The sequence below is a fragment of the Oncorhynchus keta genome, chromosome 28, assembly GCF_023373465.1.
Source record: "Oncorhynchus keta strain PuntledgeMale-10-30-2019 chromosome 28, Oket_V2, whole genome shotgun sequence".
Taxonomy (NCBI): Eukaryota; Metazoa; Chordata; class Actinopteri; order Salmoniformes; family Salmonidae; genus Oncorhynchus; species Oncorhynchus keta.
In genome coordinates this window covers 44,343,636-44,368,104 of record NC_068448.1, presented here as the reverse complement: position 1 = coordinate 44,368,104, position 24,469 = coordinate 44,343,636, and the positions used below count along the sequence as shown (strand labels likewise).

The 24,469-nt window shown below is 40.6% G+C and overlaps 2 protein-coding genes across 9 annotated transcripts; both read right to left on the bottom strand.

Annotated features, from left to right (window-relative positions):
- Positions 1-1,500: 1,500 nt before the first annotated feature.
- LOC118361458 (eukaryotic translation initiation factor 4 gamma 3-like) lies at positions 1,501-18,247 on the bottom strand. 8 transcript variants are annotated; one of them, XR_004821001.2, is made up of 10 exons: positions 18,005-18,154; positions 16,424-17,834; positions 9,634-9,748; positions 9,519-9,542; positions 9,073-9,116; positions 8,737-8,976; positions 8,433-8,558; positions 2,169-2,411; positions 1,922-2,082; positions 1,501-1,826 (listed from the first exon to the last, which is right to left on the bottom strand). XR_004821001.2 is itself a non-coding variant. In XM_035741410.2 (10 exons), exons 3-10 carry the CDS (start codon positions 16,541-16,543, stop codon positions 1,972-1,974), a joined length of 1,023 nt encoding a protein of 340 aa, XP_035597303.1. In that variant the 5' UTR covers positions 16,544-16,634; positions 17,739-17,834; positions 18,107-18,247; the 3' UTR covers positions 1,501-1,971. The 8 variants fall into 8 exon arrangements, 6 of the variants coding, with proteins under 6 accessions (XP_035597303.1, XP_035597300.1, XP_035597302.1 ...); XM_035741410.2 differs by having other exon boundaries at positions 1,501-2,082; positions 16,424-16,634; positions 17,739-17,834; positions 18,107-18,247; XM_035741407.2 differs by having other exon boundaries at positions 1,969-2,082.
- On the bottom strand, positions 18,110-24,391 carry LOC118361460 (eukaryotic translation initiation factor 4 gamma 3-like). Its single transcript, XM_035741411.2, has 7 exons — positions 23,909-24,391; positions 23,557-23,631; positions 21,109-21,348; positions 20,129-20,269; positions 19,632-19,894; positions 19,357-19,461; positions 18,110-18,250 (listed from the first exon to the last, which is right to left on the bottom strand). Exons 1-6 carry the CDS (start codon positions 24,032-24,034, stop codon positions 19,419-19,421), a joined length of 888 nt encoding a protein of 295 aa, XP_035597304.2. The 5' UTR covers positions 24,035-24,391; the 3' UTR covers positions 18,110-18,250; positions 19,357-19,418.
- Between the last annotated feature and the right edge of the window lie 78 nt (positions 24,392-24,469).

Sequence of the window (24,469 nt, the reverse complement as noted above, 5' to 3'; positions counted from 1 at the left end):
CTGCAAGGAGGCATGAGGACTGCAGATGTGGCCAGGGCAATAAATTGCAATGTCTGTACTGTGAGATGCCTAAGACAGTGCCTCAGGGAGACAGGATGGACAACTGATCGTCCTCGCAGTGGCAGACCACATGTAACAACAACTGCACAGGACTGGTACATCCGAACATCACACCTGCGAGACAGGTACAGGATGGCAACAACAACTGCCCGAGTTACACCAGGAATGCACAATCCCTCCATCAGTGCTCAGACTGTCCACAATAGTCTGAGAGAGGCTGGACTGAGGGCTTGTAGGCCTGTTGTAAGGCAGGTCCTCACCAGACATCACTGGCAACAACGTCGCCTATGGGCACAAACCCACCGTTGCTGGACCAGACAGGACTGGCAAAAAGTGCTCTTCACTGACGAGTCACGGTTTTCTCTTTATCGTTGAAGGAATGAGCCTGTACTCTGGAGCGGGATTGATTTTAACATGGAGGGTCCGTCATGGTCAGGGGCGGTGTGCATCATCGGACTGAGCTTTTTGTCATTGCAGGCAATCTCAACACTGTGCGTTACAGGGAAGACATCCTCCTCCCTCATGTGGTACCCTTCCTGCAGGCTCATCCTGACATTACTCTCCAGCATGACAATGCCACCAGCCATACTGCTCGTTCTGTGTGTGATTTCCTGCAAAACAGGAATGTCAGTGTTCTGCCATGCTCAGCGAAGAGCCCGGATCTCAATCCCATGGGCACATCTGTTACCTGTTGAATCAGGGGGAGGAGGGCTAATGCCATTCACCCCAGAAATCACCGGGAACTTGCAGGTGCCTTGGTGGAAGAGTGGGGTAACATCTCACAGGAAGAACTGGAAAATATGGTGCAGTCTATGAGGAGGAGATGCACTGCAGTACTTAATGCACCAGATACTGACTGTTACTTTTGATTTTGACCCCCTTTGTTCAGGGACACATTAGTCCATCTCTGTTAGTCACATGTCTGTGGAACTTGTTCAGTTTATGTCTGTTGTTGAATCTTATGTTCATACACATATTTACACGTTAAGTTTGTTGAAAATAAACACAGTTGGTAGTGAGATGACATTTATTTTTTTGCTGAGTTTAGCTATTCCATTTTTTATTTTTTAAATAAGCCGTTTCCAGCTATAATAGTAATTTACAACATTAACAATGTCTACACCTAATTTCTGATTCTTTTGATGTTGTTTTAAATGGACAAAAAAAATGTGATTTCTTTCAAAAACAAGGACATTTCTAAGTGACCCCAAACTTTTGAATGGTAGTGAATTTCTTACTATAAAAGGCTGAAAAATGGGTGGATTGCAAACCAGGTAGTGTGTGGGTGTCGTGTCACTTTGCCAGTGGATGAGATCACCAGTCGACATTGACTTGAGTTACGGTGGCGTTTCCCACGCCACTCCTTCAATCACATCAACATAACTCCAATCTCACTAGATCTAAATGTCATTAAACAAATAAAGTAGACAGACATTTGCAGGGGAAAAAATAGATTTATTGTAGGACATACTGTACATCTTATGATTAAATTATTATGAACCATCAATATTTCAATTTAATTTTCCAATGTGATCAGTGTGTGTTTAAACATTTACATTTAAGTCATCAAGCAGACGCTCCTATCCAGGACATCATACAGTCTTGATTCCATACATTTTCATACTGGTCCCTCTTGGGAATTGAACCCACAACCTTGGCGTTGCAAGCGCCATGCTCTACCAACTAACCTACACGGGACATCATTAGACCTCATAGAAAACATCTGGTTCTTGGCTTCAATTGTCTTTACTTTTCTCCAAATTGAGCTAGAGAAAGAGAACAGAGTGTAAAACATCAGACTTTTAACAAAAATGACAATCTAATATCAGCCATATAAGATGAAAGGATATGGGAGACATACAGACAACCAAAGACAAATAGCAGTTGAAGCTCAATTGACATTAATACGTGTCATAGCTCTCTGAGGTCCATCGCATCACACAGCATGTAGCGGATTCTGGGGGACGTCCTCTTTTTCTTAATGATCACCACAATCTGCTTGTAGTGCTGATCCATTCTGGGCTGTGGAAGTATAGACTGGCTATTAGTGATCACATTTATAAATCAGAAAGACAAACAAATAAGAGACAGACAATATGTAGTTGTACCTCAGCCTCCTGAGAATCCTCCTCTAAGTCCTTGCCGATGGTGAAGAGTAATGTGCACAGGACCTCCAGTGAACCATCATCACCATTCTTTAGTAGCTTTACAATGCAGTTGTGCATGACGGTCTCCATAATCATCTTTAGCTTGAACAACTCGCACATGAACTTGATGTTGCAAAGCAACTCCCGCTGCCCCTCTGCCTTCGTCTCCTCCAGCCCCTCCCTCAGTCGCTGTCGGTCCTCCTTCTGGAAGGAATCAGGGAGATTTGGTGAGCCTTCCTTGAACTAATGAAAATTGCATTGGACTAAACAAGGTACAAGTTAGTGAGTTGTTACAAGCGTTACAATGATCAGTTGAAGGGAATAAATTCTTCAATGTAAGGTTAACGGCTAGGAGACCCAAAAGTGATAGGGGGCTTTATGACAACAATCCCGGACGATCTACAGTCGTGGCCAAAAGTGTTGAGAATGACACAAATATTATTTTTCACAAAGTCTGCTGCCTCAGTTTGTGTGAAGGGAATTTGCATGTCCTCCAGAATGTTATGAAGAGTGATCAGATGAATTGCAATTAATTGTAAAGTTCCTCTTTGCCATGCAAATGAACTGAATCCCCCCCAAAACATTTCCACTATATTTCAGCCCTGGCACAAAAGGATCAGCTGACATCATGTCAGTGATTCTCTCATTAACACAGGTGTGAGTGTTGGCGAGGACAAGGTTGGAGATCACTCTGTCATGCTGATTGAGTTTGAATAACAGACTGGAAGCTTCAAAAAGGAGGGTGGTGCTTGTAATCATTGTTCTTCCTCTGTCAACCATGGTTACCTGCAAGGATCTGCAAGGATCCTTGCTTTGCACAAAAATGGCTTCACTGGCAAGGATATTGCTGCCAGTAAGATTGCACCTAAATCAACCATTTATCGGATCATCAAGAACTTCAAGGAGAGCGGTTTGATTGTTGTGAAGAAGGCTTCAGGGTGCCCAAGAAAGTCCAGCAAGCGCCAGGACCGTCTCCTAAAGTTGATTCAACTGCGGGATCGGGGCACCACCAGTACAAAGCTTGCTCAGGAATGGCAGCAGGCAGGTGTGAGTGCATCTGCACATCTGCACAGGGATTGGCCTGCTGAGGGTTGGGATAAAATAATTTTCTCTGATGAATCCCCTTTCCGATTGTTTGGGGCATCCGGAAAAAAGCTTGTCCGGAGAAGACCAGGTGAGCGCTACCATCAGTCCTGTGTCATGCCAACAGTAAAGCATCCTGAGGCCATTCATATGTCGTGGGGTTGCTTCTCAGCCAAGGGAGTGGGCTCACTCACAATTTTGCCTAAGAACACAGCCATGAATAAAGAATGGTACCAACACATCCTCTGAGAGCAACTTCTCCCAACCATCCAGGAACCGTTTGATGACGAACAATGCCTTTTCCAGCATGATGGAGCACCTTGCCATAAGGCAAAAGTGATAACTAAGTGGCTCGGGGAACAAAACATTGATATTTTGGGTCCATGGCCAGGAAACTCCTCAGACCTTAATCCCATTGAGAACTTGAGGCGGGTGGACAAACAAAAACCCACAAATTCTGACAAACTCCAAGCATTGATTATGCAAGAATGGGCTGCCATCAGTCAGGATGTGGCCCAGAAGTTAATTGACAGCATGCTAGGGCGGATTGCAGAGGTCTTGAAAAAGAAGGGTCAACACTGCAAATATTGACTCGTTGCATCAACTTCATGTAATTGTCAATAAAAGACACTTATGAAATGCTTGTAATTATGCTTCAGTATTCCATAGTAACATCTGACAAAAATATCTAAAGACACTGAGGCAGCAGACTTGTGAAAATTAATATTTGTCTCATTCTCAAAACTTTTGGCCACGACTGTACTTCCCCAGAGTCAGATGAACTCATAGATACCATTTGTATGTCTCGGTGTTCAGTTTGAAGGAAGTTGCTAGATAGCTTTAGCGCAATGACAAAGTCTAACAGACTTCCAGTTATTGCTCTAATGCTACTTAGCAACTTCCTTCAAACGGAACACTGAGGTATACAAATGGTATCCACGGTATCCATCTGACTCTGGGAAAGTAGGGCTTCATTGGCAAAATCTCAAACTATCCCTTTAAATCAAATACAATTGTGAAGAAAGCATAAGGCATAAGGAGAAATTATGTTCATGTAATGTATACTCAACAAAAATATAAAACGCAACATGTAAAGTGTTGGTCCCATGTTTCATGAGCTGAAATAATAGATCCCAGGAATGTTCCATATGCACAAAAAGCTTATTTCATATGTTGTGCAGAAATGTGTTTACATCCCCATCCACCTGACTGGTGTGGAATATCAAGAAGCTGATTGTGAAGTTATTATGGCTGCAGCGGCAGTATTGAGTAGCTTGGATGAAAGGTGCCCAGAGGTGCCCAGAGTAAACGGCCTGCTCCTCAGTCCCAGTTGCTAATATATGCATATTATTAGTATTATTGGATAAAAAACGCTCTGAAGTTTCTAAAACTGTTTGAATGATGTCTGTGAGTATAATATAACTCATATGGCAGGCAAAAACCTGAGAAGAAATCCAAACAGGAAGTGAGAAATCTGAGGTTGGTATATTTTCAACCCAGGCCCTATTGAATTCACATTGGGATGTGAAAGAAGTTGCACTTCCTATGGATGTCAATCATCTTTAGAAACTTGAATGGGGCTTCTACTGTGTTGTGGGATTGAATAAGAGCTGAATGAGTCAGGTTACTGGCAGAGAGCAATTTCCTGGTCACGCGCATTCCACATGATATCGACTTGCTCCTCTCGATACAAAGGAATTCTCCGGTTGGAACATTAGTGAAGATTTATGATAAAAACATCATAATGATTGATTCTATACTTAGTTTGAAATGTTTCTTCGACCTCTAATATAACTTTTTGAAGTTTTTGTTTGAAGTAATGCACGAGCGTTTGGATTTGTATACCTAACGCGCTAACAAAAGAAGATACTTGGACATAAATAACGGACATTATCGAACAAATCAAGCATTTATTGTGGAACTAGGATTCCTGTGAGTACATTCTGATGAAGATCTTCAAAGGTAAGGGAATATTTATCATGTAATTTCTGGTTTCTGTTGACTCCAACATGGCGGCTAATTTGATTATTTTTCTGAGCGCCGTCTCAGATTATTGCATGGTTTGCTTTTTCCGTAAAGTTTTTTTAAAATCTGACACAGTGGTTGCATTAAGGAGAGGTATATCTTTAACTTGTATTATCATCTACATTTATGATGTTGATTTCTGTTGAATCGATGTAATTATGCAAAATCACTGGATGTTTTTGGAGCTAGGGAACGTAACAAGGTAATGTAAACTCAGATTTTTTTTATATAAATATGAACTTTATCAAACAAAACATACATGCATTGTGTAACATTAAGTCCTATGAGTGTCATCCGATGAAGATCATAAAAGGTTAGTGATTAATTTTCTAACTATTTGTGCTTTTTGTGACTCCTATCTTTTGCTGGAAAAATGGCTGTGTTTATTTTGTGGCTTGGTGGTGACATAACATAATCGTCTGTGGTGCTTTCGCTGTAACGTATATTTGAAATTGGACACTGTGGTGGGATTAACAGCAATATGACCTTTAAAAAGGTATAAGATATGTATGTATGTTTGAGTCATTTTAATTATGAGATTTCTGTTGTTTTGAATTTGGCACCCTGCACTTTCACTGGCTGTTGTCATATCATCCCGTTAACGTGATTGCAGCCCTAAGAAGTTTTTAAACAGCATGATCATTACACAGGTGCACCTTGTAATGGGGAAAATAAAAGGCCACTCTACAAATGTGCAGTTGTCACAACACAATGCCACAGATGTCTCAAGTTGAAGCAGGGTGCAATTGGCATGCTGACTGAAGGAATGTCCACCAGAGCTGTTGCCAGAGAATTTAAAGTTAATTTCTCCACCATAAGCCGATGTTTTAGAGAATTTGGTGGTATGTGCAACCGGCCTCACAACTGCACACCACATCTATGGCGTATGGGCAAGCAGTTTGCTGATGTCAACATTGTAAAATGAGTGCCCTATGATGGTGGTGGGGTTATGGTATAGGCAAGCTGAGGACAACAAACACAATTGCATTTTATCGATGACAATTTGAATGCAGAGACACCGTGACGAGATCCTGAGGCTCATTGTCGTGCCATTCATCCGCCGCCATCACCTCATGTTTCAGCATGATAATACATGGCCCCATGTCGCAAGGATCTGTACACAATTCATGGAAGCTGGAAATGTCCCAGTTCTTCCATTGTCTGCATACTCAGACATCACCCACTGAGTATGTCTGGGATGCTCTGGATCGACGTGTACGTCAGCCTGTTGCAGTTCTCGCAAATATCCAGCAAACATCGTACAGCCATTGAAGAGGAGTGGGACAACATTCCACAGGCCACAATCAACAGCCTGATCAACTCTATGTGAAGGAGATGTGTCGCGCTGCATGAGGCAAATGGTGGTCACACCAGATACTGACTGGTTTTCTGATCCATGAACCTACTTTTTTTTAAAGGTTTTTTAAAGGTATCTGTGACAAGTCATGTAGGTATAGGTATAATATTCCCAGTCATGTGGAATCCATAGATTAGAGCTTAACCTCTCTAGGATACATGAGACGGTAGCATCCCACCTATTCAACAGCCAGTGAAACTGCAGGGCGTCAAATTCAAAACAGAAATCCCATAATTAAAGTTCCTCAAACATACATGTATTTTACACAATTTTAAAAGATACACTTGTTGTAAATCCAGCCACAGTGTTTGATTTCAAAAAGGCTTTACGACGAAAGCAAACCAAACGATTATGTTAGGTGAGTGCCTATTCACAGAATAACACAGCCATTTTTCCAGCCAAAGAGAGGATTCACAAAAAGCAGAAATATAGTTCAAATTAATCACTAACCTTTGATGATCTTCATCAGATGACACTCATAGGACTTCATGTTACACAATACATGTATGTTTTGTTCGGTAAAGTTCATATTTATATCCAAAAATCTAAGTTTACATTGGCGCCTTACGTTCAGAAGTTCCAAAACATACTTTGATTTTGCAGCGAGCCACATCAATTTACAGGAATACTCATAATAAACATTGCTAAAAGATACAACTGTTATGCATGGAATTTTAGATGCACTTCTCCTTAATGCAACCACTGTGTCAGATTTCAAAAAGCTTTACGGAAAAAGCAAACCATGCAATAATCTGAGTCAGTGCTCAAAGCCCAATCAAGACACAAATATATCTCCCATATTATGCAGTCAACAAAAGTCATAAATAGCATTATAAATCTTCACTTACCTTTGCTGATCTTCGTCGGAATGCACTCCCAGGACTCCCACTTCCACAAGAAATGTTTGTTTTGTTCGGTAATGTCCATCATTTATGTCCAAATAGTTACTTTTGTGAGCATGTTTGGTAAATAAATCCAAAGTCACGAAGCGCGTTCACTAAAAGCAGACGAAATGTCAAAAAGTTCCGTATAACAGTCAGTAGAAACATCTCAAATTATGTATTGAATCAATCTTTAGGATGTTTTTAACATAAATCTTCAATAATGTTCCAACTGGAGAATTCGATTACCTTCAGAAGTGCGATGGAACAGAGCTCCCTCCCTCTCATGTGAACGCGCATGGTCAGCTCATGGCAGACTTTACTTATTCCCTTCTCCTTCGGCCCCACTTCACAGTAGAAGCATCAGACAAGGTTCTAAAGACTGTTGACATCTAGTGGAAGCCTTAGGAAGTGCAACATCACCAATATCCCACTGTATCCTCAATAGGAGCAATTGAAAATCGACTAGCCTCAGATTTCCCACTTCCTGGTTGGATTTTTTCCTCTGGTTTTTGCCTGCCATACGAGTTCTGTTATATTCACAAACATCATTCAAACAGTTTTAGAAACTTCAGAGTGTTTTTTTTATCCAAATCTACTAATAATATGCATATTCTAGCTTTGGCTTTGTAGCAGGCTGTTTACTCTGGGCATGCTTTTCATCCGGATGTGAAAATACTGCCCCCTACCCCAAATAAGTTAATGCATTGATTTAAATTGACTGATATGAACTACAGTTCATATCAGTCAATTTAAATAAATTCAGTAAAATTTAAATAAACCCAGTAAAATCTTTGAAATTGTTGCATGTTGCCTTTTCTTTTGTTTGTTCAGTATAGATCAAGTGCAAGTAATTTTGACATCAAAATGTTGGTCTACCTCAGTGATCGCGTCCAGTTCTCTCTGCATTTCCTTTAAGATCTTACTATTGTCTTTCTCAAAGCCCTTCTGGCATCGGTTCAGCAGCAGCTTGCGGAAAGGTAATGTCACTCCGGGTACTTTCAACTGAAAAGGCAGGATATGTTGTAGGTAAAACTCATTGAAGGTTGATGGGTTGTTATTGTGTCAGAGAGAGCAAGATGGACAGAGAGAAGGAAAAAGACAAAAACAAGTAATTTTTTGTGATCACCTCTGGGATTAAGACAGTGAGAAATAGACAGAAAACTTTAATATGTAGACTTACCCCCATGAGTTGGTGATGGTGGCACACCTTGGCGTAGACATCAGCGTAGGTAGGGTATTCAATGGCATTCTTATATATGCGGTCAATAAAGCCCTTGAGTTTGTCCTCTGTGTCAATGGTAAATGCACTCACTACCTTCATCGACTGATGGAAGTTCCTAGGAGTCAGCCTGTCCAGGATGTCATCCATTTGTGCATATATTTCCTCTGTCTTCACTGTATCTAGGTCCACAAAGTCCTCCTTCAAGTCATAAATCAGGAGGCAGGTGGGGGAGTAAACAAACAATATAGAACCAGGAGATTATTACTAAACACAGCTGTTCTGGACAGATCTTACCAGGTCCTTTTCTTCCACCTCCTGTCTGTCAATAGAAGTGATGGCTGTGAGAGAGGGCGAGAGAGAGAGAGAGAGACAATCTGGGATAGGTACATCAATTTTAATTAAATTATAAATATAGCCATTGATTCTTCAGGAGCATGAGTTAGAAATGCCATGTGAGCTTAGTTCAACTTTCTTATTCTAACACAAACCAAAATATGAGCTTATATAAAAACTTGTTTGTAAATCAACACATAGCTTCAGAAAACAAAACACAATCATTTTTATCTCATGGATGGTCAAGTCCTCGTCCTCCATAGCACTGGCTAAGAGGTTGAGAGAAGTTAAATTTCTCCAGCTCCATCCCTCAGCTGTTTATCCCAAAAGGTGGCTGGTTGACCAGTTGTTGCCCCCGATAAGCTAGAGGTCTTTGGGCCAATTGTGCTGTAATGGTAATGCTTAACTGTATGGTTCCAGCATTTCTTCAACTGTTGAAAAAAAATATAATAATAATGTTATGTCTGAAGGAATCTGGTTTATGCTAAAACAAATAGTACAGCTATAATGCTTAATGAGTACCTATTTCATAAAACATCTTAAATTGTCTCTTGGAGGTATTTTCAAATAGCTTTTGGATTTTAGTGGCATATATCCTCTTCACTTTTCCAAAAGCCTCAGTGATGCTGGGCAATTTCTACAGACAGACAAATAAACATTCAGTAAATCAGAAACCGTACAAATCCAATTCAGAAAGACAGTAAATACACTGATGAAATGGTAAAACACAAGGTGTTCACAAGTAAATACACTGATGAAATGGTAAAACACAAGGTGACCACAAGTAAATACACTGATGAAATGGTAAAACACAAGGTGTCCATATAAATAGTTACAGTGAAACCTAAGAGCCCATCATCATTGTCTCTGATTGTGTGTGTTACAAAGTGGGGTTAAAAATGGATTAAATCTTCACTTCACTTCAAAAAAATCCTCATCAATCTACACACAATACCCCATAATGACAAAGCGAAAACATAAGTATTCAGACCCTTTGCTATGAGACTTGAAATTGAGCTCGGGTGCATCATGTTTCCATTGAGCATTCTTTTCAATAACTTGATTGGAGTCCACTTGTGGTAAATTCAATTGATTGGACATGATTTGGAAAGACACACACCTGAATATATATAAGCTCCCAAAATTGACAGTGCATGTCAGAGCAAAAACCAAGCCATAAGGCCGAAGGAATTGTCCGTAGAGCTCCGAAACAGGATTGTGTCAAGGCACGGATCTGGAGCAGGATACCAAAACATTTCTGCACCATTGAAGGTCCCCAATAACACAGTGGCCTCCATCATTCTTAAATGAAATAAGTTTGGAACCACCAATAATCTTCTTAGAGCTGGCCACCGGGCCAAACTGAGCAATCGGGAGAGAAGATAATTTGTCAGGGAGGTGATCAAGAACCCGATGGTCACTCTGAAAGAGCTCCAGAGTTCCCCTGTGGAGGAATCTTCAAGAAGTACAACCATCTCTGCAGCACTCCACCAATCAGGCCTTTATGGTAGTGGCTACACGAAAGACACTCCTCAGTAAAAAAAAATATGACTGCCCGCTTGGAGTTTGCCAAAAGGCACCTAAAGGATGATGAAATCAACATTGAACTCTTTGGCCCGAATGCCTTTCTGGAGGAAACCTGGAACCATCCCTACGGTGAAGCATAGAGGTGACAGCATCATGCTGTGGGGATGTTGTTCAGCAGCAGGGACTGGGAGAATAGTCAGGAATGAGGGAAAGATGAACGGAGCAAAGTACACAGAGATCCTTGATGAAAACATGCCCCAGAGCGCTCAGGACCTCAGACTGGGTTCACCTTCCAGCAGAACCATTTATTTTTTATTTTTTTATTTTACCTTTATTTTACTAGGCAAGTCAGTTAAGAACAAATTCTTATTTTCAATGATGGCCTAGGAACAGTGGGTTAACTGCCTGTTCAGGGGCAGAACGACAGATGTGTACCTTTGTCAGCTCGGGGATTGAAACTTTCAACCTTTCGCTTATTTGTCCAACGCTCTAACCACTAGGCTACCCTGCCACCCTAAGCACATAGCCAAGACAACGCAGGAGTGGCTTTGGGACAATTTTCTGAATGTCCTTGAGTGGGCCAGCCCGGACTTGAACCCAAACGAACATCTCTGGAGACCTGAAAATAGCTGTGCAGCGACGCTCCTCAACCTGACAGAGCTTCAGAGGATCTGCAGAGAAGAATGGGAGAAACTCCAGTACAGGTGTGTGTCACGCCTTGACCTTAGAGATCCTTTTAATTCTCTATGTGGTTAGGTCAGGGTGTGACTAGGGTGGGCAATCTGTTTTCTATTTCTTTGTTGGCCGGGTATGGTTCCCAATCAGAGGCAGCTGTCTATCGTTGTCTCTGATTGGGGATCATACTTAGGCAGCCTTTTTCCACCTGTAGTTGGTGGGATCTTGTTTTTGGTACTGTGCTGTTTAGCCCTACTAGACGTTACGTTTCATTTTGTATTTGTTGTTTATTCAGTGTTCATTTAATAAATTGAAATGTGCGCCTACCACGCTGAACCTTGGTCCGATCTTTCCATCGATGAGCGTAACAGTGTGCCAAGGTTTGAGAAGCTTTGAGGAGACTCAAGGCTGTATTCGCTGCCAAAGGTGCTTCAACAAAGTACTGAGTAAAGAGTCTGAATACTTATGTAAATGTGATAGTTCCGTTTCTTTTTTTACATTTGCATAAAAAACATTTTATACATTTTGCTTTGTCATTATGGGGTATTGTGTGTAGATTGATGAGGGGAAAAAAACAATTTAATACATTTTAGAACAAGGCTTTAACATAACAAAATGTGTAAAAAGTGAAGGGCTCAGGGCTCCCTAGTGGCGCAGCGGTCTATTACTATACCTTTATTTCAACAAGGAACACAGACTGAGACTGAGGTCTCTTTTACAGCTGGGCCCTGCGTATACATGTTTACACATACAGTTTAGGTGCAATGATTAGAAAAACTAAAGACAAACAAAACGATCACAGACAACACCAAAAAAAAAGAAAAAGTACAGCAACATATTTCATTTACACATAGGTTGCTCTACTAACAGCACAAGAACTTGCATTACCTGAAAGCCATACAAAAATAAAAATGCTCCAATAAATATTTAAAATGAGCAAGGGGGACAAGAGTCTCAAGTTTACGTTTAGTCTGCAGGCTATTCCATAGGCAAGGAGCGTAACAGGAAAAGGCAGCCATACCCAACTCTGTGGAAATCGCATGGGCCTCAAGTGTAATCCATGCTTGAGACCTGGTTTTAGGAATTCTAATTCTAATATTGATGAGTGATGATAAATAAGAAGGTCGCTTATTCAGAAGTGCTTTATAGACAAACACGAGAGCATGTTGTTCTCGTCTCACGACTACGAAGTCCAACCCACATTATGATATAAAACACAGTGGTGAGTTCTGTAGCTAGCACCCGTAATAAACCTAAGTGCGCAATGATAAGTAGCATCCAGCGATTTAAGTGTTGATGCCGTAGCATGCATGTAAATAATATCCCCATAATCTATAACAGACATAAAAGTAGCTTGCACAATTTGTCTTCTATTTGTAGAGGACAAGCATGTCCTGTTTCTATAGAGGAAGCCCAGCTTGATTTTTAGCCGTTTACATCATCATCCAAACATGTCCCTAAGGATTTATATGCAGAGACCTGATTAATTTGAGAACCATCTAAGCTCGTAAGTGCAAGTGTATTTTCAACCAACTTTTTGAACCTATTAAAAATCATAAAATGTGTTTTCTTTGCATTTAAAACAAGTTTCAGCTGTATAAAATACCCTTGTAATATCTTAAAATCTGTCTCCAATAGTGACAATGCTTGGTCAGCCATTGAAGCGATAGAGTACATGACAGTGTCATCAGCATATAAATGAATTTGACACTTTCTTACCTCATCACCAATATTGTTTATGTAAAGAGTGGACAGTAATGGACCAAGTATAGAACCTTGTGGGACCCCTTTAACCAACTCCAACGGCTCTGACTGGATGTCGTCGACTCTAACAGCCGGACTTCTATCCTTTAGATAGTCATGAAACAAACGACAGGCATCCAGTCCCAGTCCTATTGACGACAGCTTACCCAAAAGTATTGCATGGTCTACAGTGTCAAAAGCTTTAGATAAATCTATGAACAAGGCGGTACAGTACTGGGTCTAAGGCACTGCATCTCAGTGCAAGAGGCATCACTACAGTCCCTGATTCGAATCCAGGCTGCATCACATCCGGCCGTGATTAGGAATCCCACAGGGGGACGCACAATTGGCCCAGCGTTATCCAGGTTTTGTCCTACATTTTTTTTTTTTTTTTTAAATCCCAGCCACCGTCCTTGTAGGAGGCCTTTTGCCTTCTGGTAGGCCGTCATTGTAAATAAGAATTTGTTCTTAACGGACTTGCCTAGTTAAATAAAATAATAATCCAGTCAGGCCTTTAGAGTTTACCATTTCGAATTTTGGGGTTTTGTAGGCTAGACTTCCTACTTTGTTATTTAGATTTATGGATTAAACCTTCTTTCCCTAAGGAGTCATTCTGATTTTGTTCCCAATGATCAGTGCTTTAGTTTAACATGTCACTGTCCAGAAGTCCACGTTCTGAACTTGCGATGCACCTGACTGACCATGTTTTTCTGTGAAATAGCCTTATGATGTGAACATTTGAAAATAACCAATAACCTGCCTAACCAGCCTGAGGAGGCCTATAACTCCATTCCTATTCTATTCAGAGTTTATAGAAATTAATTGAATTGGAAAAGAGCCATTATCAGGATGGTTATGCCAGGCTACTAAAGCAATGCATGTCTGTTGAAATTTGAAATATATCCAGCTGCACTACTACTCAGCCAGTCAGTACTGCTCATATCGATGCTACCATAGGCCGTTTTCAAAACGAGAAGTTGCTTTTAGGGGAAGTCGCTCTTTAAAGACCTAATGTGTGGTTTTGAGTGGTCTCAAGACCACTAGATGAAGAGTCCATGGGCCCCTTCTTCAGTTGTAAGAACCTCAAGTCAACTTTTAAACTTGAGTAAAATAGAGTACAGTATAGCATAGTAATGTAGAATACAGTACAGAACATTATAGACATCTATGTTTTGGCCAATTAGATGTCAAAGTTTGATATCTTGGAGGATTTAAGCCCCCCTGCTGGCTATGAATCTCAATACTTTAAAAACGTTCTCCTGAAGTGTGCACTTGTCCACATGGTGGTCCTCTGTAGCTCAGTTGGTAGAGCATGGGACATGCAACTTTTAAAATGGAGATAACCTCAATGGTGCTGCCCATGCCGTCACAGACGCCAAGATAAGATAGTGTTTTAAAATGTTTTTATTACAAAAATCATGAATTGCTTTATTTTCAAACTTGAAGTTTAGGAGTCTGGGGCAGTTTGGGACAGCCACCTTAATATGAACAGGTGTATAAACAATGACTTTGTACAATATTAATTTAACAATATGTTATTTAATGCCTTGAATTGCATTAGAACACATCATTATGTAAATAAATGTCCCATTTTTGAAGAGTTGTTTGTTGTTTATCGTTTTTGGGGGGTGGGACTGTAATTTGCACCACTTCTGTAGATTCACCCATATACATACTTCACCCCTCATTCTTCAAAATGTTATATTTTCTACATTGTAGAATAATAGTGAAGACATTAAAACTATGAAATAACACATATGGAATCATGTAGTAACCAAAAGAGTGTTGAACAAATCAAAATATATTTATATTTGAGATTCTTCAAAATAGCCACCCTTTGCCTTGACAGCTTTGCAAACTCTTGGCATTGCCTCAACCACCCTCACTAACAGTCTTGAAGGAGTTCCCACATATGTTGAGCATTTGTTGGCTGCTTTTCCTTCACACCGAGGTCTAACTCAAACCATCTCAATTGGGTTGAGGTCAGGTGTTTGTGGAGGCCAGGTCATCTGATGCAGCACTCCATCACTCTCCTTTTTGGTCAAATAGCCCTTACACAGCCTGGTGGTGTGTTGGGTCATTGTCCTGTTGAAAAACAAATGATAGTCTCACTAAGCGCAAACCAGATGGCATGGCATATCGCTGCAGAATGCTGTGGTAGCCATGCTGGTTAAGTGTACCTTGAATTCTAAATAAGTCACACAGTGTCACCAGCAAAGCACCACCATACCTCCTCATCCATGCTTCACGGTAGGAACTACACATGGAGATCATCTGTTCACCTACTCTGCATCTCACACAGTGGTTGGAACCAAAAATCTCAAATTTGGACATATTTCCACCGGTCTAACGTCCATTGCTTGTGTTTCTTGGCCCAAGCAAGTCTCTTCTTCTTATTGGTCCTTTAGTAGTGGTTTCTTTGCAGTAATTTGACCATGTAGGTCTGATTCACGCTGTCTCCTCTGAACAGTTGATATTGAGATGTGTCTGTTACTTGAACTCTGTGAAGCATTTATTTGGGATACAATTTCTGAGGCTAGTAACTCTAATGAACTTATCCTCTGCAGCAGAGGTAACTCTGGATCTTCCGTTCCTGTGGCGGTCCTCATGAGAGCCAGTTGCATCATAGCGCTTGATGGTTTTTGCGACTGCACTTGAAAATCTTTCAAAGTTCGTGAAATATTCTGGATTGACTGACCTTTATGTCTTAAAGTAATGATGGACTGTCGTTTCTCTTTGCTTATTATTTGAGCTGTTCTTGCCATAATATGGACTTGGTATTTTACCAAATAGGGCTATCTTCTGTAAACTACCCCTACCTTGTCACAACAACTGATTGGCACAAACGCATTATGAAGGAAAGAAATTCCATTAAAATGAGCTTTTAACAAGTCACACCTGTTAATTGAAATGCATTCCAGGTGACTATCTCATGAAACTGGTTGAGAGAAAGCCAAGAGTGTGCAAAGCTGTCAAGGCAAAGGGTGGCTATTTTGAAGAATCTCAAATATAAATATATTTTGATTTGTTCAACACTCTTTTGGTTACTACATGATTCCATGTGTTATTTCATAGTTTTGATGTCTTCACTATTATTGTACAACGTGGAAAATAGTCAAAATAAAGTTAAACCTATGAATGAGTAGGTGTATCCAACTTTTGACAGGTACCGTATATGGAAATATTACCCACCGCAAAATAATCCTAGGGGGTGAACACTTATGTAAGAACGATATGTATGACTACCAATACAGAGAAGTAATTGCTATTGGTTCAAACTGATCGAAAAATGTTAACTTCTTAATATCAATGGTCAATCTGTCTTTTGAAAACCTGTAACACTTTATTAGAGAGCTCCTGATCTTACCTGGAAGAAATGGGGGACGTCCTCTATGTGTGGAAGCTGCCTAGCCTCTGTTTCAGTCATCTTCAGCTCATCAAGCTCCTTCTCGAGTGTCTGTATGAGTCCCTCAGCCTCACTCACCATCTCCTTCTCTTTGGCTTGGATCCACTCTCTCACCTCTGAGCACCTTGTCTCAATCAATTTGGTGAAGAACCTCTGTAGCCTGAGATAAGCACTGTCAAAAGACAGAGAGCGAGAAAGAGTCGTCCATTTCAAGGTGTTTGTCTCAGAAAGTTTGGTAAGCATCTGCTTTGTTCCGACTCTCCACACTTCCCCCAAAGTATGGACTTGCATACTCCCTGTCTTGATTATAATTGAAATGCATTGGCTGGAGGGAGTTAAATCCATCATTGTTAAATCCATTACGGGGAGTGTGCAACTGTACACTTTGGGAGAACGGTGGAGAATAACGGAGCCATGGGATGAATATCAATTGTACTTGCTTGATTCCTCATTGAAGGAGAAGAAACTCCGGACCTTATACAGTATGACGTGATTCACCTGACAGGACCAGAGTTGTTCTAATCAGGTCACATGGTTAAAAAAAAACTTTTGGAAAAACTCCTGGCCTTGGGGAAGATGAAAACCCTGTCAAGCTGAACTTGTTCATATAAATTATCTTTTAAAAGCAGGACTGGGGAGGGGGGTGCATAATATGTTAGACTACGCAGCTTCTGATGTAAGTAGCTTAGTTGATTAAACTGAAAAATAGTCTTGTTTCCATGCAATATAGCATGTCAGATCGCAAATGTATAGGTGTATAGGCTGCCACGTGTATGTAAGAGTTTTTTCTTGTTTTTGTTGGGAGTGATGTGTTATCAGCTTGTTAAATAAATACCAGAGCAAAGTGGAGAGCGCGACTTGAGCTTGTTGCGTTGTGCCCGATATGCGCAACCTGTGATTTCCGTGAATCTGATTTGTCAAGATATGCAAAGAGCCTGCAGCAGCACTGCAATGTGTAGGTATTTGTGTAGAACTTTGCCCCTCTTTTTAACACTTAACTTAACCCCACCTCTTTAAGGAATACCTAGGATAGGATAAGTAATCCTTCTCACCCCCCCCCCCTTAAAAGATTTAGATGCACTATTGTAAAGTGGCTGTTCCACTGGATGTCATAAGGTGAATGCACCAATTTGTAAGTCGCTCTGGATAAGAGCGTCTGCTAAATGACTTAAATGTAATGACTTAAATGTTAACTCTGTGCAATAGAAATTCTTATTTTCGTTACAAAACGTTTTGCAATGGAATCCGACTAATGAATACACCCCTGATGTCTGACCTTTAGAGACTCCACTTCCTGTCTCAGTTTCTGTAGCTCCTCCTCTCTCTCCTGGATTATCTGATGGCATGTTTTAAAGGGCACACTAACCTTTTTCTGTGGACAAACATACAGACAGTTGTAATTGGCATCACACAATGGACCAAAACATATCCCTTGGTCTTTATTCAGATTGAAATATGTCTATCTACACCAGCTGATGGGTAAAGCCTGCAACATTTCTATGTACCGCTTATCCTTAGCCTATTACGGTATCCCATGAATACCTTCTTGGTAGACCGCCCTGCAGAGTCTGTCTCATGGTCTTCAGCTTTCAGCTTATCACCATGAGGACATACATTCTCCTGCAGTGGGGTAAATATGCTAACCAGCTCCTGTTGCTTCATGGGTGATGACTTATAATGAGGCCGCAAAACAGGTTCCGTATGTGCAGGTCCAGTGTGATCGTCAGCATCATCGTCAGCTTGCAGTCTGATCTTCTCCATCTTTTCAGCAAGCTGGGGTATTTCGGTCTAGAGAGAAAATGCGTACACCCCCCCCCCCCACCACCACCACACACACACACCCCACCACACACACAACATTATTAATATTACATAAAAAGACAATGCAATAATTAATCAATTATAGAACTTTACAGAACTGTAATTCCTGAAATGGATGCATATGTAGCAGTGTGATGTTGTTCCCCTAGATTATGCACCAAGTTGCACACAAGGACCAATTCAAATAGACAAGGTCAAGAGAGGATGTTAATAATTTGATAATAATAATTATTATTCAGTGAATTTTTTAAATTGAATTACAGCTGCATAGCTAATGTTTTTCTTTGGTGGTGTACACTTTTTCATATCAATATTGTACATACATGTGATTGTAAAAGTTTTGTATATTTCGGTTTGGTCCATCGCGGGTTATCTGTATTTCCATACTCCCTTATAATATTGTTCTGTTTTGCCTGACCTTCAGCTAGCAAGGTATGTTGTCCTTGGCTCCGAAATTGTTTAATATAAAACCGTCATAATGTTACACAATGTACTGTTATGCTACCATAAGTTTGTTACAATGTGGATAATATAAAGATTTATGTTAACAAATTTCACAAAGCTTGCTAACTAGCTATTGTAACTTGTGAGTACTTGGGACAGTGTTTGAGTGAGTGTCCAGGTGCCTGAGAGCTAGGACTAAGGGTTAACATAATGTGTGTTGTCTCTTCGTGTGCATCTATGTCTTTTATTTTGTCTGAATTATGTTCTGTATCATTTTACTTGTATTGTATGGTGTGCTGTTTTGCATTGAATGTGTGCACACAGCACCTGTTATTTCCTTTTGGGGCTCTTTTGCCTGACATTCGGCTAGTAAGGTGCCTGAGAGCTAGGACTGCGCCAAGGGTTAACATAATATGTGTTGTCTCTTCGTGTGCAGGGCAAATAAAAAAATAATTCAACCAGCAGACCTCCAGTTGTGGCAGCGTCCTAATTAAAAGTACACAATGCAGAACGAACCACGCTACACATACAAACTACATATTACGGCTTTAGAGCACAGAGCAAAAAGAGAGACAACCAAGACGTTAGATATGGATGTTAAAAGAGGAAAGAAGAATAACTGGTCATACCTTTCGGAGATCCATCACATTTTGCAGCATGCTTGTGATTCTGGGGGAGGTTGTCCTATTCTTCACGATCTTCTCAATCTGGTTGCAGTACTCATCCATTCTGGGCTGTGGAAGTAGACAGCCCAAGTGAATGCTTTTGACTGATTTATAGATTTTAATCTATTGGATGAATCTATCAGATCATCTGTGATAAAACAATTATGCACTGTACTTATTAAATGGCATTGATTTTGCTATCATTGATTTAAACTGAATAAAAAAGATAAAAAACAGACCGATGGGAGTGATGGACAGAGAGAGACAATGTTGTACCCTGGCCAATTCCTTGCCGATGGTGGAGAGTAAGGTGCACAAACACTCCAGCGAATCCTCGTCGTGGTTCTATCAACAGCTTTACGATGGTGTCATGCATGATGGCCTCCGTAATCATCTTCAACCTGTACAACTCGCACATGAACTGGATATTGCCTAGAGACTGTCTCCGACCCTTCGCCTTGACCTCCTCCAGCTCTTCCCTCAGTTGCTGGCCGTCCTCCTCCTGGAAGGAATCAGTAAACAAATTAAACTATACAATTGGTGACTAGTTAGATAAGAAAACATTTTCCAATTATCAATTCACGGGAAGAACACCATGCAAGGTTAAGGCACATAATCAATGATGCATTAGAGCATCAGTGAAATGCTAAGGGATTAATATCATTCAGATCAGAATTTCTCAAAGTGTTGGTCTATAATGTAATGGGCAGTGCGTCTAAAGAGATGAATGTGATACCTTGGTGATGGCGTCCATCTTCTTCTGCGAGATTTCATGACTGTCCCTCCCCATGTTCTCAAAGTCTGTCTTGACTCGGTTCAGAAGTATCTTGCGGACATTTAATGTCACTCCTGGTACGGCAACCATGGGTACTTTGAGCTGAGGGGGGAAGATATGCGAGGGGGGTGGGGTAAAAACTAATTGGTGGGTGTGGTGCAGCAGGGCCAAGCCAGGACCAGGAATGTTGGCTTGGGAACAAGCTCCAGCTGAGCACTGTTCCCTTACAAGGGTGTGGCAACACTCTAATTGACTGCATAAAGACTTAAAGGTGTGCAACTCTCACCGCTAGGTAGAGCAGAATGGCTGAGACCTTTATTCATGCTTTTGTTTTCTAAATTTAAAGTCTAAGAGCCAGGATTTCATTTGCATTTTCTTACTATAAGCCTCTTTGTTTGCACCTGGCTCCTGTGCATTTACCTTTGAATCATTGCCTATGCCCGACTCCTTAGACCAGGGATCAGCAATTAGATTCAGCCGCGGGCAGATTTTTTTCTCTTTATAGGATGGTCGGGGGGCCGGAACATAATCAGTATTAGTGACCGAAAGAAACCGGACTAAAACATTCATTTCAAACCTTGCTTACATTTGTATATGATCACGTGTATCTATTATGCGTGGAAACACTTGAACAGATTTCCAAAATTAAAATGACTTAGAGTTGATTTCCTGGTGTTTTTACAGTTAGTCATGTGCCCAACAATAAAAACAGATTTTATGAATAAAATGTAATTATAAATAAAAGACCCGCCAGTTGGGGAACACTGCCCTAGAAAGTGTTAAACCCTTTGCACTGTAACAGTTGATTAAAGGCAAAACCTGTAAGATTTCCAACTCTTCTCCATGTCTGGTCATTGGCATTTGACAAAAAAATTGCAATCACCTCTGTGAGAGACAGACAAAATACAGACAGACGGAGAATTGTACAGATACAGACTTACCCCCATGAGGTAGTGGCACATGTTGGCATAGACCACAGAGCTGGCAGGGTGTGATATGGCCCTCTCATATATGAGGTCAGTAATGGCCCTCAGTTTGCCCTCTGTGTTAATGGTGAACTCAGTTATTGCATTCATTGATTGCTGGAAGTTGTTTTGAGTCACCCTATCCAGGATGTCATCCATTTGGGCATACAGTTCCTGTGTCTTCCCTGGCTCTGGATCCTGAAACTCCTTAAAGTTCTAAGTTGGGGGCAGGTGAGCCAGTCACATACAGACATTCAAGTTATCAGCATGATATCACCAATAATATTAAATCAGGAGGGTATTACTGAACACACATGTACAGACTGTGTACATACAGTGGTTCCTCTTTTAAAACTTGCAGTGTACTGCGGCGCAGCTTGCATGGTGCTGCAGAATTCTATGGCACGTTATTTAAGTGTGCACCACTGGTATCATTAATGCTAAGTTAGTGCTAGTTTGACCACCAGAGGGCATCTTTGAGAAGAATTTGATAGCCTTCAATAACATCTGTACTAGACAATGCGGGCGCGCGGGAGACCAGGGTTCAATTCCCAAGAATTTGTTCTTAACTGATTCCATATGTGTTACTTCACAGTTGTGATGTATTCACTGTTATTCTACAATATGGAAAATAGTAAAAATAAAGAAAAACTGGAATGAGTAGGTGTCCAAACTTTTGACTGGAACTTGCTTAATTAATTTGCTTAATGTTATGGTGTTTCTATTCCAAGGAAAACGAAAAACCCTCTGGGTTTCCATTAGGATGAAACCGAAATCATGGCGCTGTACAATGTTATTTTAATGTTAGGTTGGGATTACAGTACTGGGCTATTTAGCTAAAAATCCAGTCTCCTGCGGGCACGCGGGAGACTGGGGTTCAATTCCCTGATGGGGAGGAAAGACTTGGCTGTCCTTGTGAATTAGATTTTGTTCATAACTGACTTGTCTAGTTAAAAAAAAGGTTACACTAAGAGCATAACATTTCTACACCCTAATTTTCTAATTCTAGTCTAACTAATACCCAAACTGAGATTCAGTGAAAATAAAGATCTTATTGATTTATCAAGACCAGTCACCATGCTTGTCTCAGAGCAGCACAAAACGGTGCTAAAATAGTTGAAGGCCATTGCTTTAAATCCTATTGCTTCTATCTTCAATATGCTCTTTAAATAAACAAGACCTACACCACTTTTAACAGCACATTACTCAACACTAGTGAGAATCATGTTGCCTACGGTAGGCCTACAGTATATTGAAAAATATGATGTGACTCTCTGCCAATAATTGCATATAGACAATTGGAGGATATTTCTGTAATTCAGTGATATTTATTCCCAATAGTAATTTGTTATGGATCCACAACTAAATAAACATTGGCATTTTGAAAGAGTATTTCTTATCATTATTTTATTAATGAAAGCATAAAGATGCCATTATTAGTTACATTGTTTTAGTTTGAACGTGCAGACTGGCACTAAGAACAGAACAGTGGGAACGTTTCCCAAGTCAGCGCCATTATTAGTGCAATGCCCCTTAAAATGTTGCCAGTGTGGTGCCACCCCCCTCTCCTCCCTTCCCCATGGGCTACGTCCTTCTTCTGTGCGCAGATCTGCTGCCCATGCCGTGCCCCCTGTCCTCGTGCCTTAAACCTTACATGCTTTCAGTGGATACAGCTGGAGAACTGCAAGGCAGTCCCATTGTGACCCACTCGGGTGCCATGATCAATATGACCAATATATATTGTCCTGCTAATAACAGGGTCAATAATATATCTGTGAGAATATCCAACAGGCTTTTATATAATTATAAATTAATAATAATAATTGCTTTTTTTTAAATAACAATATTTTGGAGATTATTTTGTTTTCAAATAACATAAAATGAGCGAGAAAAAGGAAATTCTTGAACATGGGGTGAGACATTGTTAGTAATTTGTAAATAAAGTCAGTTTGTTATTTAGAATGATTTATTTCTGTTTTTAAGAGGGAAAAAAAACCTACTGTCATCTCTTGCATCTCCCAGTCAAGACCGGCACGGGTATTGAACCAGCATCTTTAGCAACACAGCTTGTGTCTTAGAACATTGTGCCATTCAGGCGCTGTACAATGTGACCTGTCGGGAGTGGCCTACAGTAAAGAGCGAAATGATCCTAACAAAATAAAGTAATAAAAAGCTAAGTGTAACAACAGTTTTAGTAATGTAGTCGTGTACCAGTTTCTATTTAGGTTTATGTCACCCATTCATTGTCAGTTAGAGACACAGTAGGACACAAAAGCACAATCAGTGCTCTAACTCCCCCTTGCTCTGGTCTGGAGCAATGAAGTTGTGATGCAGGGTACCATACCACAAATGACCTCTTAGTCCAGCGGTGTAAGCTCGCAACTTTTAAAGGAGGAACCACTGTACTAACTTGCCAGAGCTTACCAAGTCCTGTCTGCTGGAAGAGGGAGCTGGTGACTGGGCTTCTTGTTTGCGTGTCTTGCGCCCACTCATCTTTTTCTGTTGGCAAACACGCAGTGGTATTGAGGCAATAATACTGTGGTATTAGAACATTATTCTCTGTGTGATATACACTCTTCCTGAATCTTGGATTGTTCTTGAACTGTGTCTCTGCCTGTTCTGGTAGATGGATGGGGTCTGTGTAATCTTCACATGACCTCCAAAGTACATTGTACAAAGTAGGCTACAGCTATTATTTCATAATAAGTCACATTTCTTTCTACATCTACTCTATGTAGTTGAGTCACTGTAGACAGGAAATAGTTATTATCCATACCGTGTTCATGCTGACCAGGTGCTGATTTCTCAGCATATGTTTGCGGAGTATCTCCTCAGTATGTTTCCTCAGTATTTCCTCAGTATATGACTTGGAGTATATGACTGTTTCCAGATCCAGTCTCATCAGCTTGCATTCCAGTCTTTTCTATTTTTTTCCACCACTTCATCAAGATTGGTGTTTGTATATAGCGCAGGTCTTGGGGTGTATGTCTGTCTGCACTTAAGGCAGATGTGGTAGGGATCATTTTGGTGATCCTGAACCCAGTTACCAATACAGACTTTACAGTAACTCTGTCCACAGGGAATACTCAGCGGATCCAGTAAACCTACACAGATTAGACAATTTAACTTTTTTTAATTCAAAAGTTCTATAGTTTCAGCCACCTTACTACAGCGAATTCGATACATACCAGAGTGTTAGCTCTTTGCTATTACTACCAAGACTCGGTGTAATCTACTGCTGTCTCAGCTCAGCTGTTGGTTTCAATTCTCTGGAATCGTGAGAGGGGAGTGGCTTTCATATGTCAGGAAGAGGGGGGTGAGCTGCAGTGTTGCCATG

What these genes read in the sequence shown, in the direction of transcription:
- LOC118361458 (XM_052483132.1), bottom strand. Translation starts at nt 16,822, where the DNA reads ATGGATTTAACAATGATGGATTTAACTCCCTCCAGCCAATGCATTTCA. An exon ending in AGGTGGAAGAAAAGGACCTG is followed by an intron (nt 8,977 to 9,072) that starts GTAAGATCTGTC and finishes TATGACTTGAAG; the next exon opens with GAGGACTTTGTGGACCTAGA. An exon ending in ACCATCACCAACTCATGGGG is followed by an intron (nt 8,559 to 8,736) that starts GTAAGTCTACAT and finishes CTGCCTTTTCAG; the next exon opens with TTGAAAGTACCCGGAGTGAC.
- LOC118361460 (XM_035741411.2), bottom strand. Translation starts at nt 24,034, where the DNA reads ATGAGACTGGATCTGGAAACAGTCATATACTCCAAGTCATATACTGAG. An exon ending in ACCTGGTCAGCATGAACACG is followed by an intron (nt 23,632 to 23,908) that starts GTATGGATAATA and finishes GTTTGCCAACAG; the next exon opens with AAAAAGATGAGTGGGCGCAA. An exon ending in TGTGCCACTACCTCATGGGG is followed by an intron (nt 20,270 to 21,108) that starts GTAAGTCTGTAT and finishes TTCCCCCCTCAG; the next exon opens with CTCAAAGTACCCATGGTTGC.